General features: G+C 39.0%; 1 protein-coding gene across 1 annotated transcript in view; it reads right to left on the bottom strand.

The window, feature by feature from the left end:
- Nucleotides 1-17,926, bottom strand: part of rdgA (retinal degeneration A) — a 570,411-nt gene that overhangs the window by 103,113 nt on the left and 449,372 nt on the right. The window contains exons 8-11 of the mRNA XM_068226570.1: nucleotides 13,949-14,159; nucleotides 12,622-12,814; nucleotides 9,533-9,635; nucleotides 1,462-1,652 (exon numbers count right to left, since the gene is read on the bottom strand). Of these exons, the coding sequence (XP_068082671.1) occupies nucleotides 1,462-1,652; nucleotides 9,533-9,635; nucleotides 12,622-12,814; nucleotides 13,949-14,159 (698 nt within the window). The remainder of the gene's footprint in view (nucleotides 1-1,461; nucleotides 1,653-9,532; nucleotides 9,636-12,621; nucleotides 12,815-13,948; nucleotides 14,160-17,926) is intronic.

Raw genomic sequence — 17,926 nt, 5'->3', positions numbered from 1 at the left:
CACCACAGAAACACACAATAGTGACAGCATCTCTCCGCAAAAGGTTGGCATCTGGAAGGGCATCCGGCCATAAAACATGGTCAAATCCACATGAGCGATAAATTTCGCACCCACAACTCCACAGGTGTGGAAAAAGAAGAAGTTGAAGAAGAAGATTTTTAATGCACTGAAACATTTTACTTAACCATCACATCTTGTAAAGAAATGCTGCCTGGATATAAAGTACAACAAACAAATGCCTTTTCAAAATAAGAATTGTTTAATTGAAACATAGACAGAGCTGGCAATACTCCAAATAAGTGATGGAACAGCCAAGAGGTGGCACCACTGCATGGTTAAGTGTTTGTAGTAACTGCTCAGAATGTGGTTACTCTGAGGCACACATTCGCAAAGTACAGAAAACAATGTAAGCAACATTCCTGTTTTAACAGTTAAATCCAAACAAATACAATGTGGCATGATTCAATTCTTGTTCAAAGAAGGTACTTTGACTAGGGAAACTGTCATGAAGTGTGCTTCTGCTCCATGGCAATGGAGGCCGACACACTGCCATCGCAACAATGGACAATCGTGCTGTTTTTGCTGGAGTGTTATGAATCACCCCTTTACAGCCAAAATCTCTACCCTTGCAACATTCATGTCTTTGGTCTGCTGCAGAAAGACCTGAAGAGTAAGCATTTCACCACTGATCAAGTGGCTCCTGATCCTGTAGAAGATCAACAGGGTGTCGTTCTCATCAAGTTCGTAGTGCAAGAGCTGACCGTCAGTGCCGGCTGGTACTGTGACACATAGTGGGAGCTGCGGAGGGCGATACAGAACAAGATATACAGAAAGCTGAGTGTAGGCATAACCTTTTTGTATGACAACACATGGCCCCATACAGCCCTGAGGTACGTCTAGCAACTTTGACAGTGAAGCCACACTTCAGGTGGTGGTTACATTATGGTTCAGGTCTTTGATAACAGAAAATATGACACAAATATTCAAAAGTTGACATCATGCTATGACAAGTGCTTAAACAAGGGTGGTGCATATGGAGAGAAGTATGTAATGTACCACTGAATCTACAGAAACAAAATATCTTCTGATGTTCTCGTTTCCTTTTACGGTCCATCGGAACTTACTTTCTGAATGGACCTGGTATTTATAAGACTACATTTCATTATCAGTAGGACTTTGTTACTGCCCCTGTAAGCCATGAATATCCCAGAGGTAAAGCGAGAGATCTGGGTACTCCTCGTATGAAAGGATGCAAGTGAGTTGGCTCACAAGGGCCAAGTCTGCTGGTCACTTCTTTAGAAAGTCTGCAGCCTGGTAAGGCCATACTGTCATCATCATCATCATCATCATCATCATCATCATCATCATCATCATCAAGGAGCATCAGAGAATATTACTATTTAGAAAGGTCTCATCTTGACAGCAATAAAACCATGATTCAAGGTTTTCCTCGGTACTTACTGGATGTTTGGTTTTCCACCCTTCCTCTTGGCCAGCATGGGAGCTTTATTGAGGAGTGTCATGGAGATGATGGATGGATTGAGCTTACAAGCCTCTCCATCCACCTGCATAGGGATTGTCTTTGTGGTGACGATACGCGCTGACTTACACTGAGTGATGCATGTCCCATGGCCACCCGCTTGTAATAGAGGCTGCAATCACAAACACAAGTGCTTACCATTATAATAAGTCTGAATTTTGAAATAACAGTAAATTTAAGTTGATATTAAATGAGCAAACACACATTATTTTCTTTTTGTTTCCAGCCAAGGAGATGACCCAGAGATAGTTGGCTGAAGGGACAGAAGGACTGTGTTGAGAAGAGAGGAAAAGAGCACTGACAGGAGAGCTGGAGGAATGACAGGAAGCAACGGAAAAGAGGCGGCTTGTTTTCCAAACAGACTGTGGTGGTGGCAATGTTATGGAACAAAGAGGGTCTTACCATTTTAATAAAAGGAACAGAGGTGGTATAATCCATTTATGCCTAATATTACATCAGTTTTTGTCAGTTTGCTTATGTAAAAGCAGCAAGCAATCACATTAGTTAGTTTCATGATTTACTCTTATTACTCATGAACAAACTGTGAACTAACTGAAAATTTATACATATGATAAATTGCACAATCTAGGAGCCCATCTTACTTTGAAGTTGGCAAAGCGTTATAGTGTTGATATCTTTGAAAGTGTCACAAAACATCTACTGTAGTTTGCATGCAAAATATTAGCTGTTAATGGAAAAACCTCATCCACAGGAGAGTTTGAGAGTTATACCTTTAGGAGGTTTGTAGTGTGCCTGTGAATAAGAGAATATTCTATAAGCAATTTCACAAAGTAGACTTTTAAGTTTCACCATGAGCAGTGAATGAACAAGTCACCATACTGATCATAAAAATTCACTGCCTTTTTATATCAACAACAAACTATTTCAGTTTGGTAAACTATTCAAGATGATCAAACTTTTATAATGTGCTCAGCTACTGTCTGTAAATTTTAACACAATAAATGTGAAGAATAATTGAAGACAGTTGCAGGTGTCCAGAAAATTCCTTAGTCTATTCAGGAAACTGAACTAAATGTGATTACTTCACCTTAATGACTCAAAGTCAACATTACCCAGATAAAACCTACATTTTTAAAGTCATGAAATACACAAATTTTACATAAATATAGAAATGATCATCTTTAATTTTATATGTATAACCAGTATTTTGCATACTAATCCTGAAAATAAATTAATAAACAGTGAAAATAAATTTGTCATTCTTGGTGTAATTTTAGTGGCCAACAACAACAACAGCATAATAATAAAATAATAATAATAATAATAATAATAATAATAATAATAATAATAATATAAAATAATAATAATAATAATAATAATATAAAATAATAATAATAATAATATAAAATAATAATAATAATAATAATAATAATAATAATAATAATAATAATAATAATATAAAATAATAATAATAATATATAATAATAATAATAATAATAATAATAATAATAATAATAATAATAATAATAATAATAATAATAATAATAGTTAACGCACATGCTCCTACAAACGATAAGAACAAGTCTGATCCAGACGAAGTTGATAATTTCTGGGACCTACTGGATGAAAAATTAAACAAAATCCCCAAACACCATGTCAAGCTTCTTTTGGGTGACTTCAATGCCCAACTAGGTCGTGAACAGAAGTACAAGAAAGTTATAGGAAATTACCCTGCTCACAAAAGAACCAATCCCAACGGCAAAAGACTGGTGTCCATTTGCGAAAATCACAACCTGCAGGTCATGTCGACCCACTTTCGCCATCTACCCAGAAAGCAAATGACTTGGCGTTCTCCCGTCCAAGCTCTCGGAGAGTTCCAAATTGATCATGTTGCAATCTCCAGGAGAAACAGCCCTGAGATTATGAATGTCAAGGTAAAGAAAGGCATCAATGTGGCCTCAGATCATTATATGTCTCTTATCAAATTCAAACCAATTCCCGCAAACACAAGGAAGACAACCAAACAGATCACACGCTTCGACAATGATAAACTTCGGCACAGGGTCGAGGAGTTCCAGGAGAAGGCTAGACCAAATGACTGTGACTTTAACAACGCCAAACGTCTCCTTGTTGAGGCCGCCAAAGACGTTGCAGAAATCAAGAGAAGCAAAAAGCATGCCTGGTGGAACGGTAGCTGCGAATCAGTCCTCCAAGAAAGACTCAATGCTTGGAAACAGTACTACTCTACGAAATCAGAAAATGATTGGGAAACCTACAAAACCCAACGTGCCCATGCAGCTAGGGTGTTCAGAACTGAGAAACGTAAATACGAAAAATCCCTCATTGAAGTTAGGAAGAATGAAAGCAGAGAGTACTACAGAGCATTCAAACGCAAACGCACTGGCTATAAACCACCATCTCTATGCTTTGAGCAAAAGGACGGCACACTGGCAATGTCAAATGAAGAAAATTGCAGCATTCTGGCAGATTACTTCAAGAATTTACTTAATTGCTCTAAACCGCAAAGTGCCATTGAGACCAAGGAACCCTTACTCAGGTACCCAGATTCCAGACCACCCGACAGAGATGAAATCAAGCGCCACATTGCCCGTCTCAAAAATAACAAAGCGCCGGGGGAAGACTCAGTAGTAGCAGAACTATGGAAATATGCCCCAGAGGAATCACTTGATATCTTGCAAAAGCAAATAGAAGAAATTTGGAACAAGGAGACCCTACCCGAAGATTGGAAAATAGCTTTGATCCATCCATTACACAAAAAAGGCAGCATGAAGAACATCAACAACTACAGAGGGATATCTTTGCTACCCGTGACTTACAAAATTCTATCACTTGCCATCCTGGAGCGTTTGGAAGCACAAGTCGAACATCAAATAGGTGAATACCAAGGAGGGTTCAGAAAAGGTCGCTCAACAGCTGAAAAGATCCAAAATCTCAAAATGATCATCAGATATTGTACATTAAGGTCCAAGCAGTATGTGTCTGTCTTTGTGGACTTTAAGAAAGCGTACGACTCCATTGACCGGGAAGTCCTGCTAAACATTTAAATGAATTTGGAGTTGATTTGAAACTGCTGGTATTAATTAGAGCCACGCTGACTGATACAAAATCCAAGGTGAAGTTCCACGGATGTCTCTCGCATTCCTTTGACATTGTTGTGATTATTGGGATTTGATTATTTGGACTCGGAAGACGGCGATGAATTATGTATGTAAAGTATTTATTCATTTGTTTGTTTTGGTTTCTCCTCAGTATGTGAAGTTTGGAATTGTTTGATTTATTTGAAGTTGATATGATTTTAAAATTATTTGATTGTCATGGTAATTCTGGTGCATTCTGTACCACACGCGTCACATCAGCGTGGGAGATTTCCGGTTTCGTAAAGTTGCATCAATTTCGTAATTTCTAGAGGATTCCCGAATGTTCTTGGTCAGCACTAATTTCTGCGCTCCTATTGGAGAAAATAAAAGGAAATGTGATTGGTAGGTGAAGGAAAACATCGTACGCTCATTGGCCGTGGTAAGATTTCATAATTTCCGGGGAGAAGCGTTGTCGCTGGAGCCTTGCTTGTGAGGGCGTCTTTTCTGTTTGACCACTGAAGGGAACGGTCACCTTCCACGGTACGGGTCTTCTTGGCCCCGCCATCCGGTAAGCACTGATTATTTTTTTAACCTTTCAGGTATTCAGTTTCAGATGTAGTGTTTCATTTAATTTATCTTGCCGGAGCGTACCCGTGTTTCCTTCTGCTTCCAAATGTTATCATTATGACTTAGCCGATTCGGTAAGTCACCTCACTTTGTTAAGAGATAGTTCCCGTTTGTTGTTTTGTAAATTAAATGTTATACGCCTTTCGAAGTAATCTTTATAAGTAATTTTTTTTCTCGGGACTGTCTCATTCATTCCGCTTCATCATGGAATATTCATCTTTAGGTCGGGTACCCTTTCTCAGAAGTGTTTTTGAGGGGGCTACCCACTGAAGATGCTCTGCTCCATGATTATACGTAAATATTTTTCTCCTTAGATGTATCTCTTCACTTTAGTATAACGTTACCTTCTTTTTATTTATTTCAAACTGTTTTGGGTTTTTAAGGTAACGCCACGACAGTGGAACGTCATGTGTGATGTTCCGGTATAAAAGAAATTTAATAACTAAATGCTACCCTCATGTAAACTGTAAATTGTAATGGTTGTTAAAATAATGCTGTCAAAATTTTAATGGCATATTGGCTATTGCTTTATATATGAAATTGAATCTAAATTGTCAAGTAAAGTTTAGGATTACATTGACTTCGCTTCTTAAGTATTACCAATACCTTCCACCGCCTGGATATAGGTTCCCAGCCGCTTCCCGGTTATCCTTTCTTAACAGTCATGTTGGTTAAACTGTTTGTTTATTTTCTGTGATTAACGTGCTTGCAAATTTAGTTTCGTACATGTTGACAGGCCTAGTGTAGAGTACTTTTGGTGAATGCATTACGGTAGCAAACATTTTCTCCTCATTAAACCTATTAATTGTAACCTTACCCTTTGGAGAGGTTACAGTATGGTATTCATCGCCGCCTTCCGAGTCCAAATAATCAAATCCCAATAATCACAACAGACATCAAAACAGGAGTCCGACAAGGTGATGGGCTATCCCCGATACTCTTCAACTGTGTTCTTGAAAAGATCATCAGAACCTGGCGGGTGAGATTACAGGAAACCAACTACAGTCCATTGAGAATAGGAACCAAATCCAAGGGGATCGCAACAGACTGCTTAGCATTTGCCGATGATATTGCTGTTCTCTCAAACGACATAGAAACCGCTAGAGCTCAAGTTGAAATTTTAAAGGAAATTGCCGAACAAAGTGGTTTGCAGATATCGTTTGAGAAAACAGAAGTAATGACTAACATCAAAGAGGCTCCACCAAAACTCCATACAAAATACGGGGACATCACCCGAGTAGACAAATTCAAATACCTGGGTGAGATCATCATGAAAAATGGACTGGACAAAGAAGCACTTCAGGAGCGAGTACGCAAACTCGAAATAGCCTACCAAACATCCCGCACAATCTACAACAAAAAATGCCTTTCCCAAAACACCAAGATACGTCACTATGAAACAGTTCTGAAGCCAGTAGTTCTATATGCAGCCGAAACCCTGTCTCTAAATGCCAACAAAGGACTCCTTGAAGAACTGGAGAAAAGAGAACGCAAAATTGTGAGAGGAATCTTGGGATCAAAGTACAGAAATGGAATCCATCAAAAGAGATCCAACAAGGAAGTCTACAGCAAAATAGAGAAAATTACCGACACAATCAGAAAAAGACGGGCACGATTTTATGGTCATCTGAAAAGAATGGACGGAAGAAAGTTAACTAAAGAAATCTTTCACTTTTTTTATTCAAACCTCAAAACCACAATTCCCTGGTTTAGAAATACCAAAGAAGACCTGCAAATGCTACATATCTCAGCTGAAGACGCCCTTAACAGAGATCTCTTCCGCAAGAAAATATTGACGAACGGGCTAAACCGAGACGAGCAACCGAAGAGAAGACACGGTGCCCCTTGGACAGAGGAGCGTAAGCAGGCCCACTCACAAAGAATGAGGGAAATTTGGGCTCTAAAGAAGGCCAAGTTCAGTGTCAAATGCAACAAGACTTAACGTGGTCCTTGATGGCCGCAGAGAATTATATATATATATAATAACAACAACAATCAAACACTAATGCACTGTCATCCGTCCAGAGGCTCTATATGCAGCGGAATGTCTCGCCATGAACAAAAAAGGCATGATGGAGAAATTGGAGGCCAAGGAAAGAAAGATTTTGAGGAAAATATTAGGTCCAGTCAAAGACAACGGCGAGTTTAGGAGATGGCACAACCAGGAATTGTACTTGCATGTGGAGAAAATAACTGACATGATGCGGAAAAGGAGGATTACTTTTTATGGACACATGGTCCGAATGAAGTCAACACGGTTAACCAACCACATTTTCACTTTCCTCCAAGAGAAAAAGGCAAGGGGGCATGGTTCAGTGAGGTACAGAAGGATCTGCAGGAGACTGGGATCTCATTTGAAGATATCCAGGAGTGTATCCCACTTAAGAAAAAACTCCAAGAATATCAGAGTTTCCAACCAAAGCCGAAGATGAAAACTGCAGGACGGAAGAGCAAAAAGAGCAACACCGTATACGAATTAAGGAATACTGGACCAACATTAAAGCTCAAGGGAAACAGTTGAAATGATGTGGTCCTTAGTTGGCCAAAACAAAATAATAATAATAATAATAATAATAATAATAATAATAATAATAATAATAATAATAATAATGACGATTTCAAATCTCGTACACACCGGGCGAGTTGGCCGTGCGCGTAGAGGTGTGCGGCTGTGAGCTTGCATCCGGGAGATAGCAGGTTCGAATCCCACTATTGGCAGCCCTGAAAATGGTTTTCCGTGGTTTCCCATTTTCACACCAGGCAAATGCTGGGGCTGTACCTTAATTAAGGCCACGGCCGCTTCCTTCCAACTTCTAGGCCTTTCCTATCCCATCGTCACCATAAGACCTATCTGTGTCGGTGCGACGTAAAGCCCCTAGCAAAAAAAAAAAAAAAAAAAATCTCGTACAAGAAAACTCGGTACATGGTAGGGGCCCCGTGATATTGAGATGGACAACCATTGATAGCTAAATTTGGCAAAATTTCTTAACAAAAAAAATTTAAATACCTATGAGAAGTCATTCAAGCATCTGGGTTAAATCGCGAGGGAAATGAAAAGAAAATCTCTAAATTACAAAAAGCCCACTGAATCACCTGGAATTTATATAATAAAAAATAAATATTTAGGAAAGCAAAAGGCATTATAATACAGCAATAAAACCTGAAGCATTACACGCATCAGAAACCTTAATCATGGGTGGCAGATCATTAATCAAAGACATGGAAAAGCAAGAAAGGAAAATTCTACAGGAAATCTTCGGCCCAGTTTGTAGATATGAAATCTGGATGAAGAGGAAATCTCAGGAAACATACTGTCTTGCTGAAAAAATCTCACACACCTTCAGGAAAAGGCGACTGAAATTCTATGCACATATTCTCAGAACGAGTAAGGTGATGATGATAATGACTGGCATCACTTGTGACTGGAAGATGAAAGATAATCTCAAATAAAAATATGTATCATACAGTCATCCAAACTGTTGCACTGTATGGTTGCAAATGTTGGCTAACTACAACCGAGATAGAACACTGACTGGGCATCATGGAGATGAAGATGGCGCCACTAAACTGGATTGCACTCCATTGAAACCATTAGGGAGAGATTTGGCATGTCACTGATGCAAGACAAAGTGCATGGGAGTCATCTACAATGGTTTGGATGTGTACTAAGGACTGGGCTGATACTACTGAGAAGAAGGGTTACATTTTAGAAGTTGCTGGTAGAAGACCAGAAGCATGACCAAAACAGCGATGGGCCAACACTCTTCACAAAGACCTGATGAGAGTCAGTCTCCACTCTGACATGACCTAGGACAGAACTAAATGGAGACAAGTCCATGTAGCAGACCCTACCACCAGGAGGGACAAACGAATAATAATAATAATAATAATAATAATAATAATAATAATAATAATAATAATAATAATAATAATAATAATAATAATAATAATAATAATAATAATAATAATAATAATAATAATAATAATAATAATAATAATAATAATAATAATAATAATAATAATAATAATAATAATAATAATAATAATAATAATAATCCTTTAGAATTTCATTAAATGCCATTATTCATGTTGAAGTTCTTTTGAGAGAGATAAAGAAAACACTGCAATTAGGGCTTTCACAAGTACTGAGATTTAAAGAAAAACCACCCTCATTCTCTCTGAATAACATTATTGGTCAATTTCTTAACCACGCTGTTTTAAAGATATTAATGCTAAGAAAACATACAAGATTCAGAAGTTCCTCTTATATAATGTTTTTATTATTTTTGAGGTTCTGACTACTCACAAGCTGGTATGTAGTAAGTCCAACAACTTCAATAAGGCCATCGTCTGTTGCTGGCTCAATTGTACCCCCTGCTCTGTTCCAAGGATGGGTCCCGCCACCATAACTATAAAGATAACAAATTATCGCTGTAAGACAAGAGGTTTAAAATTTCAACACACTTAATAACAGAGGAGAGAAATATACTGTACTTGAGGCAGAGAATAGGAGTCAGCTAGCTGTAGGCCACAATGAAACTTCCATAAGCAGATTTCATCTATATGTAGACATCTCTCACAAACTAACAACTATTTCATAATACAATATTTAGGCAGTGAAAAAATAGCTCAAACATTCAAGGACAAACCTAATAGAGTATTGTAAAATGAAGTGATTCTGATCAGGTGGTGTGAATCCGATGATTTATGTACTTTTCAACAATAGGAAATGTTGGTGTGGTACCATAACAACAGTCCATAGCTGATAACTGTTTAGAGTTCTAGATGAAATGGTCTACAATAATTGTAAGTTGTAGCACAGAGTACCAACAATGTCAGTGTCAGCAGCTGTTTTTCATGTGTGCCACATGTGTGAAGTAAAGACACTTCTGTTGCAACAAATACTCCAAGTGCAGAATTGTTAAGTTGTTATATTTTTACTCTCATAGCAACATCTTAAAGACTACTCTTCATTTGCATGTGTATAGTTAACAATATTTTGATAATATCCATATATCATCATCATCATCATCATCATCATCATCATCATCATCATCATCATCATCATCATCATCATCATCATCATCATCATCATCATCATCATTTTACAGTTCCAGTTTCCTGGGTATTGTTGGCGAGCTTCTTCCATTCTGTCTTATTGAGATATGTTCTGTTATTAATGATGTCCTCCAGTGTCTTTCCCCGATCTGCAATGTCTATCTTTACGATGTCCATCTAGTGGGTTCTTTGGTCTTCCCACCATCCGTTTCCCTGCCACATGTCTCTCCAAGTTAACATAAGCTGTCCTTGTTGGCTTCATCCTCATTACATGCCCAAACCACCTCAGTCTGAACATGCTGACCCGATCTAACCATAATGTAACAATCCCAGCTTCCTTCCTAACCACATCATTCCTTAACTTGCCCAGTTTGGTTTTTGAATTGTGGACCTACGGAACTTCATCTTGGATGCTTGCAACCTTGATGAGTCTTTCTTAGTGAGGGTGCAGGTTTCAATACCATAGGTTAAGATTGGTATGAAATACTGATTGAACATCACCAGCTTTGATTTTGTTGGTTTGGGATCCCAGAGGCGTGTTTATACTTGCTGGTAAAACTGAGAGCTATTCTGCACTCTATTTGCCATCTCCTTTGTGGCTAGTGTATCTCGAGATATTACACTGCCAAGGTATGTAAAGCTTCCCACACTTTCTAGTGGATGGTTTCCTAGCATGATGTTTGCTGGTCATCCCTCTCTGTTTATTGCCATCACTACTGTTTTGAGTTCACTTATCTTGAGATTGAACTCCTGAAACTTAACCTTCCATTCATTGAGTCTCGACTGTACTTGTTCCTCAGTTTCTCCCCAGATCATAACATCATCAGCGAAGGCCATTGCATTTAGTTCACCAGAGGTTTTGTTGATGTTCTTCATTATGTCATCCATGACGGTGATACACAATAATGGGGATAGTGCACTGCATTGCTGGACTCCACTTTCGGTCTTGAACCAGGATGAATGTCTGTTACCCAATCGCACACAGCTGGTGCAGTTCTCATACAGCATCTGAACTTTCCTCACCAGTCCCTCTGGCACATTCCTTTTTCTCAGGCATTCCCATATCTTCTCTCTTGCAATGCTGTCATATGCCTTCTCAATGTCGAGGAAAACCATAAACAGATCTTTGCCTTTTCCCCAATATTTTTCCATTAACATACAGACACTGAAGATTAGGTCTATTGTGGATCTATTAGGCCTGAAGCCATACTGTTCCCTCCCCTTGCACCAATCAGTAGGTATTTTGTCATCTTTCCAAACTGCTTTGAGCACTCTGTGTACCCACTATAAACCCTGGACTCCTGCTGCTTTAATCATATCCTTCCTGACTTCGTTGATTCCTGGTGATTTCCCCTTGCGGCATCTTCTTAAGGGCTGCTTCTGTTTCTGCCCATGTAATGGGAGATTCCTCTGTACAGGTTTCAACAGCAGATACTTTTGTTCTCTGATCTGCTTCTGTCCTGTTCAATAAGTGATCAAAATGATTCCTCAGAACTTCTCTGATGTCTTCTTCTTTCCTGGCCAGGTTTCCATTACGATCCTCAATTGCTTTGATGGTTTCAACTGAATTTCTTTTAATACCAATATAAATGATCCATTATTGGACATTATGAATTTTCCAGCTAACTCATTCCTGGTTGCCAGTGTTTCACCCCAGTGTGCTAAGTCATGTTCATCAGTTGGTAAATAGCACCCCCACCAAGACGCAAGGCTAGTGTATACCATGGAGGCCACTGTGTAGGCTATTTGGAGCCACCAGCAGTGCCAATGCACTATGAGAGACTTTGTCTCATTACCCAAAAAATTATCTGATGGCCAGGCAGGCATCAATTTTTGGTTACCACCCATATTAAAAGGAGCCAAATAGACAAACTGAATCTGATATAGTTATCTTAAAGCCTACTTACAGAGAATTCCCATTTATCCAATGTTAACAGACTGGCGGTACATCAGATTAGCAAAAGGTTGGTTAAAAGAGAAAGAAGAGAAAACAATATTGTGAACTTTTTCACTACTGTTAACAATGCTGACAATGTCACTTCAGACTGGTCATTAAGGGCAAACCACTCACTCAGGCCTTCATCCATCACATCTGCACATCCAGAGGTTTGTTTTAGCAAAGGCAACATACTGCTAATTTCATTACTGTCAGAATTTTTCTCTGACTCCTTCTCATTTCACAAAATTTTCCATGGTTTCCAAGTTGTGTCTGATATAATGGAATGTCATACAGGATAGACAAAGGTCAGTTAAGTGGGTCTCTACTGTATTCAAAGTTAACCTTCAAAGAGATCATCATGTTACATCTTAAATTTTATTCCAAAATAAATTACTTACCTTGGAATGTTAAGAAAGACTATTGCATGAACCTTGTGGTCCTTCAGTTTAGGTGTGAGATCCTTGCCATCACATTCTAAGGTTACAAATTCTGCAAGTCCTTTCCATTTTCGTCTTAAAAGGTCCTTGCCTCCAGCTTGGCCATAAAACATTTTATTGCGAAGACGAGAGTTGAATCTTTCAGGATGGGCCTCTGCAAAAAAAGGAACAAATTGTTACTGAAATAATCTGCATCTTAAGAGAGTATAAGGTTTGCAATAAATTTAGTGTGTTTCCCGTAAGAAGTCTGTGGGCAAAAAATTTCAAGTTCAAAATTTTATGTTGTTAGCAGTGGTTATAGTCAACCACAACATGAAAATGAAAGAGTCCCTACGTCTCGCAAACCTAACACTGTCAGGGTCAAAAGAGTGCAATAATTCACCAAGATAGCTCAGATAGGAAAGAGGAAAATGAGCAGCCTAGCTCAAGCAAGTGGAAACAATGCCAGACCCAGCTGGGGCTCCATGGTCATCAACTACTTGACAGCCTCTGAAAGGCTGGAGATACCAATATTCTTCCATGAGATACTGTGATACCAATAGAACACCATATGATAAGGGCGTATTAGTAATGTTTGACTTCTGCTTAATGGCATGACATAATATTAAACATTGTTCAGTTAAGGATTTGATTATTTTAAAAATCTAACAATAACAACATTAGAAAATTCTGTTGATCAAGTCTAGTCATAAATGCATTGAAACTAGGTAATTTCCACTTTAGAAATGCTAAGGATTTTGGGAAATCATAACAGTCGCAACAATGGTGTCTATATGGTATAAATCCAGGCCTGGTTAGCTTCACATACAAGAGAATAGAATGATTTTCTAACTATTGGTTGCTCAAAATGAGGGATAGTTTAGAGCAACATCATGAGGAAATGAGAAGCAAATGCTGATTTAAATTATAGGTGATCTTAAAAAAAAAAAAAAAAAAAAAAAAAAAAAAAAAAAAAAAAAAAAAAAATAATAATAAAAAAACTGATTGGAAAAAAAGAAAATATATTATTTTCAATTTTCAGTTTGAAAAGAAATATCAAACACGCAATTGTCCGGACCAAAGTACTACCAGTATGAAACAATTCTATTATTATGGATTTTTTATGGAATCAAGCACTTTTGTTGATGAACAATCACAGCCTTTTTTTACCACCAAGTCAACCGTTGAGCACATATATTTAAATAATATCTTTATTCTGTTGATGTACATATTATTAAGAAGTGAATATACTTAAAAAAGAATACAATATTCAGAGTGAAATTACTAATAAGTAATATGTATTACAGACCTCTTGCTTCGTGGAACTCCAGAGCTATGTGGGCGTCCACTCCAAGAGAGAAATAGTTATTGACAACATTTAAAGGCAGATTCTCTTTTCCTTCCTCGTTGGCCTCTGCATCAGGGTTTTTATCAACTTTTAGCTCCCATCTGTCTAACTGAACAATATCACTCTCACCAATATTGGCCAAGATCTTTGAGATGGGCTCGTCCGTGTACCCCTGTGAAATGAGATGTAGAATTCACTGAGATATTGATTAATTACACTTAAAATACTAATACCTGAATGACAATCCTTATGACTAAGTTTAAGAGGCTTAAAATCTGTCGTACAGACAGGAATCTGGTACTGCTAAACTCTGAATGAAAAGGGTGCCTTAGTTATTGATGGTAGGATGACAAAGATAATGTTTGCACAGGTCCTCTTAAAACCACCACCACCACCACCACCACCACCACCACCACCACCACCACCACCTTACAAGTTCTCAAATATTATTCTTGAGGTGATTGTTTCATGGAACAGCACTAGAACAAACTTTTGGGTTGTTAGGCCATGTGTGCTTGCAGAGTTTTGCCCAGACGTGCCATTTGGCCTCATCAGTGCTCTTTAATATAGTGATGGACGACATTATAAGGGCAGAGGGCAATTGAAGAAGCGGGCATGGAAGTAAGTTTAACGAAAAGTGAGGTAATGAAAATCAGTAGAGAAAACAGGAATATTAAGGATGTTAAGTGTAATGGAAACATTCTCAAAGAAGTAGATGTAGTCATAAAGATATCCAGCAAGCACTCAATCCCAGACGTCCAACAACCAGGGAGAACGAAAAGGAGTGGCCGGCAGCTAAAACCTTTCTGCCATATATTGGGAAAACAACTCATAGAATAGGGAGGCTACTAGGGTTCCATGGGGTAAAAACCATATATAGGCCAACGAGGTAAATCCAGGAACTACTTAGGTCTGCCAAAGACAAGCGCCATCTTCTCTCCACAGCAGGTGTCTACAAGAACCCGTGTAACTGTGGCCAGGTGTACATATGCACTACAAAACACAGTATCGCCACACAACTGAAGGAGCACAACAGACATAGCTGGCTGGGACAAGCAGATACATCATCAGTCATTGAACACTCGCTGCTAGCAGGCCACGACATACAGTACAGCGACACTAAAGCATTGTCAACTACTGTGTCTTATCATGCCTGGCTACAGAAGGAAGCCATTGAAATCCTGAAGCTAACCAACAGCTTCATCCGTAATGAGGAATCTGAATGGGTAAACAAAGCCTAGTTTCCAGTCCTGAAAGCCTTAAATCCTGAAGGACACGATGGCCGAGGCAGAACAGAAAAAGCAATGGGTGATCAGCTGCCTGTCTCCATTAAGGCAAGTTGATGTACATCAGACTCCTTAAAGCTTCAACAATTGGCTAAAGAACAGCCAATCAGTGAACCCCACCCCCCAAAGCATGGTGGACCAATAGGAGAGCAGCGTACCATGGCCGGCACTATATAATGAGGTGGAATTACAACACCATTTTATTCCTCTGAGAGCTGCACTGCTATCGAAGTCAGTCAAAACCTTTGACAATGCCGAACGCAGTCTTCGGTGAAACGTCAGGACCATCACATGCTTCTGGACCATGACCTACAAGTCCAGGAAACACTGACACAATTTGTTTGTTGTTCACTATGGTTAAATTCTTGTGCCTTTTGGTGGTCGTGGTTTTCCAAGTGAGTGTAAATATGGATAGATGGTCAAAATTGGATTTGATAAAGAGACAGAGTAGGGCAGAGCTTACGCAGTGGTGAAAACACACAATTATTTGATATATAAGTTTAGGAAACAGATCTAGACTTATATATACCTTGTTAGTCCAAACCACACTAGTCTGAAAATCCAGATAATCCAAACTGAAATCGACAAAAATTTAGAATCACAAATGTGCTGACAAACTCAGAATACAGTTTTAAAATATAGGTAGCATACTTTACAGATAAGTGAACAATGAAGCATGATTTTAGATGACCACTTTACAGGAACATAATATTGTCCTGTAATACATTTCACTGGTTGTTATTTTGCACAAAATCAGCCATTCTGCAATGGTGTAAAGAATCAAACATAGCAGATGATGCAATGTTCCTCCATTGCCTCAAAGATGCATCAACAGCTGTAGTGTTAGCATTCTGCTCTACGTACTGCTGGATGCCTTTGTCGCTTCAGAATGGGAAGACAGCTCAGTTGAGTCATCTGCTTCATCAGCTGCATCTGATTCTTAATCATATTCATGTGTAACTAGAGAAATAATTTCTTCATCTGTCATAACTTGACGGTCTTCTGTATTGATATATAACAACTCGTCCGAGTCCATTTCTTTTGTCTCTTCACAGCCAGGAATTTCTTCTGTAAGATGTAGAACATCTGCACACTTGTTAACATGTTCAGTGCTCTCAGTGTATATTAAGGTGGCCTATAATTTTATCCATTATTTTCTGATTAATTGTTGTTTAACATTTCCCCATGCTTCAGTCACCCAGTAGATCACATCTTTCGTATTGACATTTCTAAGGATTTAGGTAATGACCTTGGCAGAAAACCATTTTCTTTATTGAACTTTGTTACTGCAGGGACGAACTGATTATGAACCCAGTCCTTGAATAATTCACTGGTCATCCATGCTTTTCTTTGATGCGTGTAGATCACAGGAAGTAAACAGAGATTTATGTTGGTTTTTTAATTTTTATTTATTTGTACATCCTACAATGATAGGTTGCCTAAATCTGACAAAAGTATACCATAACATTTTTTTTTTGCTATTTGCTTTACGTCCCACCGACACAGATAGGTCTTATGGCGACGATGGGACAGGGAAGGGCTAGGAGTGGGAAGGAAGCGGCCGTGGCCTTAATTAAGGTACAGCCCCAGCATTTGCCTGGTGTGAAAATGGGAAACCACACAAAACCATCTTCAGGGCTGCCGACATTGGGGTTCGAACCTACTATCCCCCAAATACTGGACACTGGCCGCACTTAAGCGACTGCAGCTATCGAGCTCGCTCCATAACATTTTAATATTGAATGTATGTGTAACTAAGAAGAGTTTTCTGGAGTTAATCCTAGTACAACGTGCGTTCCAGAAGTAATGCGACCAATTTTTTTCTGACGCAACTGTACACTGCAGCGTGTTCTAACCTGCTGAGCTAGGTGGAGGGGGGTGTTAGCTTCAAACGCTCTTTGTCTCATTCGGCAGCGAGCTGCCGGAGAGTCAGGACGTGCGTTTCTGTCAAGCCCGTTTTTAGTTCATGTAACATGGCACAATGGATCGTTCTGTAGAGCAACGGTACGCTATCAAATTTTGCGTTAAACTTGGGAAGTCCGCCACCGAAACGTTTCCATTACTTCAGCAGGCCTTTGGGACTGATTGCTTGTCCAAATCACAAGTTTTACGATGACACAAGTCGTTCATGGAGGGCCGAGAAGAGATCACCGACGAACCTCGCAGTGGACGACCATCAACCTCACGAGTCGACAAAAATGTGACGCGTGTGCGCGATTGTTTGAACTCTGACAGACGCCTGAGCCTTCAATTGATAGAACAAACTCTAAACATGGCAAAAACAACCGTTTTCCGCATTGTGACCGAAGATTTGAACATGAGAAAGGTGTGTGCCAAATTGGTCCCAAAAGTGTTGACCGACGAACAAAAGGACATGCGAGTGCTTCGGTGCCAAGAAATGTTGGAAATGTGTGAAAATAATTCTGATTTTTTTAACTCAGTTATCACTGGTGATGAGACATGGATTTTTGAGTACGACCCTGAGACAAAAAGGCAGAGTTCAGAGTGGCACACCCCATCGTTGCCCCGTCCCATGAGCAAGTCCAGGATCAAAACCATGCTCATTTTCTTCTTTGACGTCAGAGGCATTGTCCACTACGAATTCTACCTACCGGGACTACAGTGAACTCGGCTTTCTACTTGGAAGTGCTCA

Source organism: Anabrus simplex, chromosome 3, assembly GCF_040414725.1.
Source record: "Anabrus simplex isolate iqAnaSimp1 chromosome 3, ASM4041472v1, whole genome shotgun sequence".
Lineage (NCBI taxonomy): Eukaryota > Metazoa > Arthropoda > Insecta > Orthoptera > Tettigoniidae > Anabrus > Anabrus simplex.
Note: the sequence above shows the minus strand (reverse complement) of the source record. Positions and strands in the feature narration are given on the sequence as shown.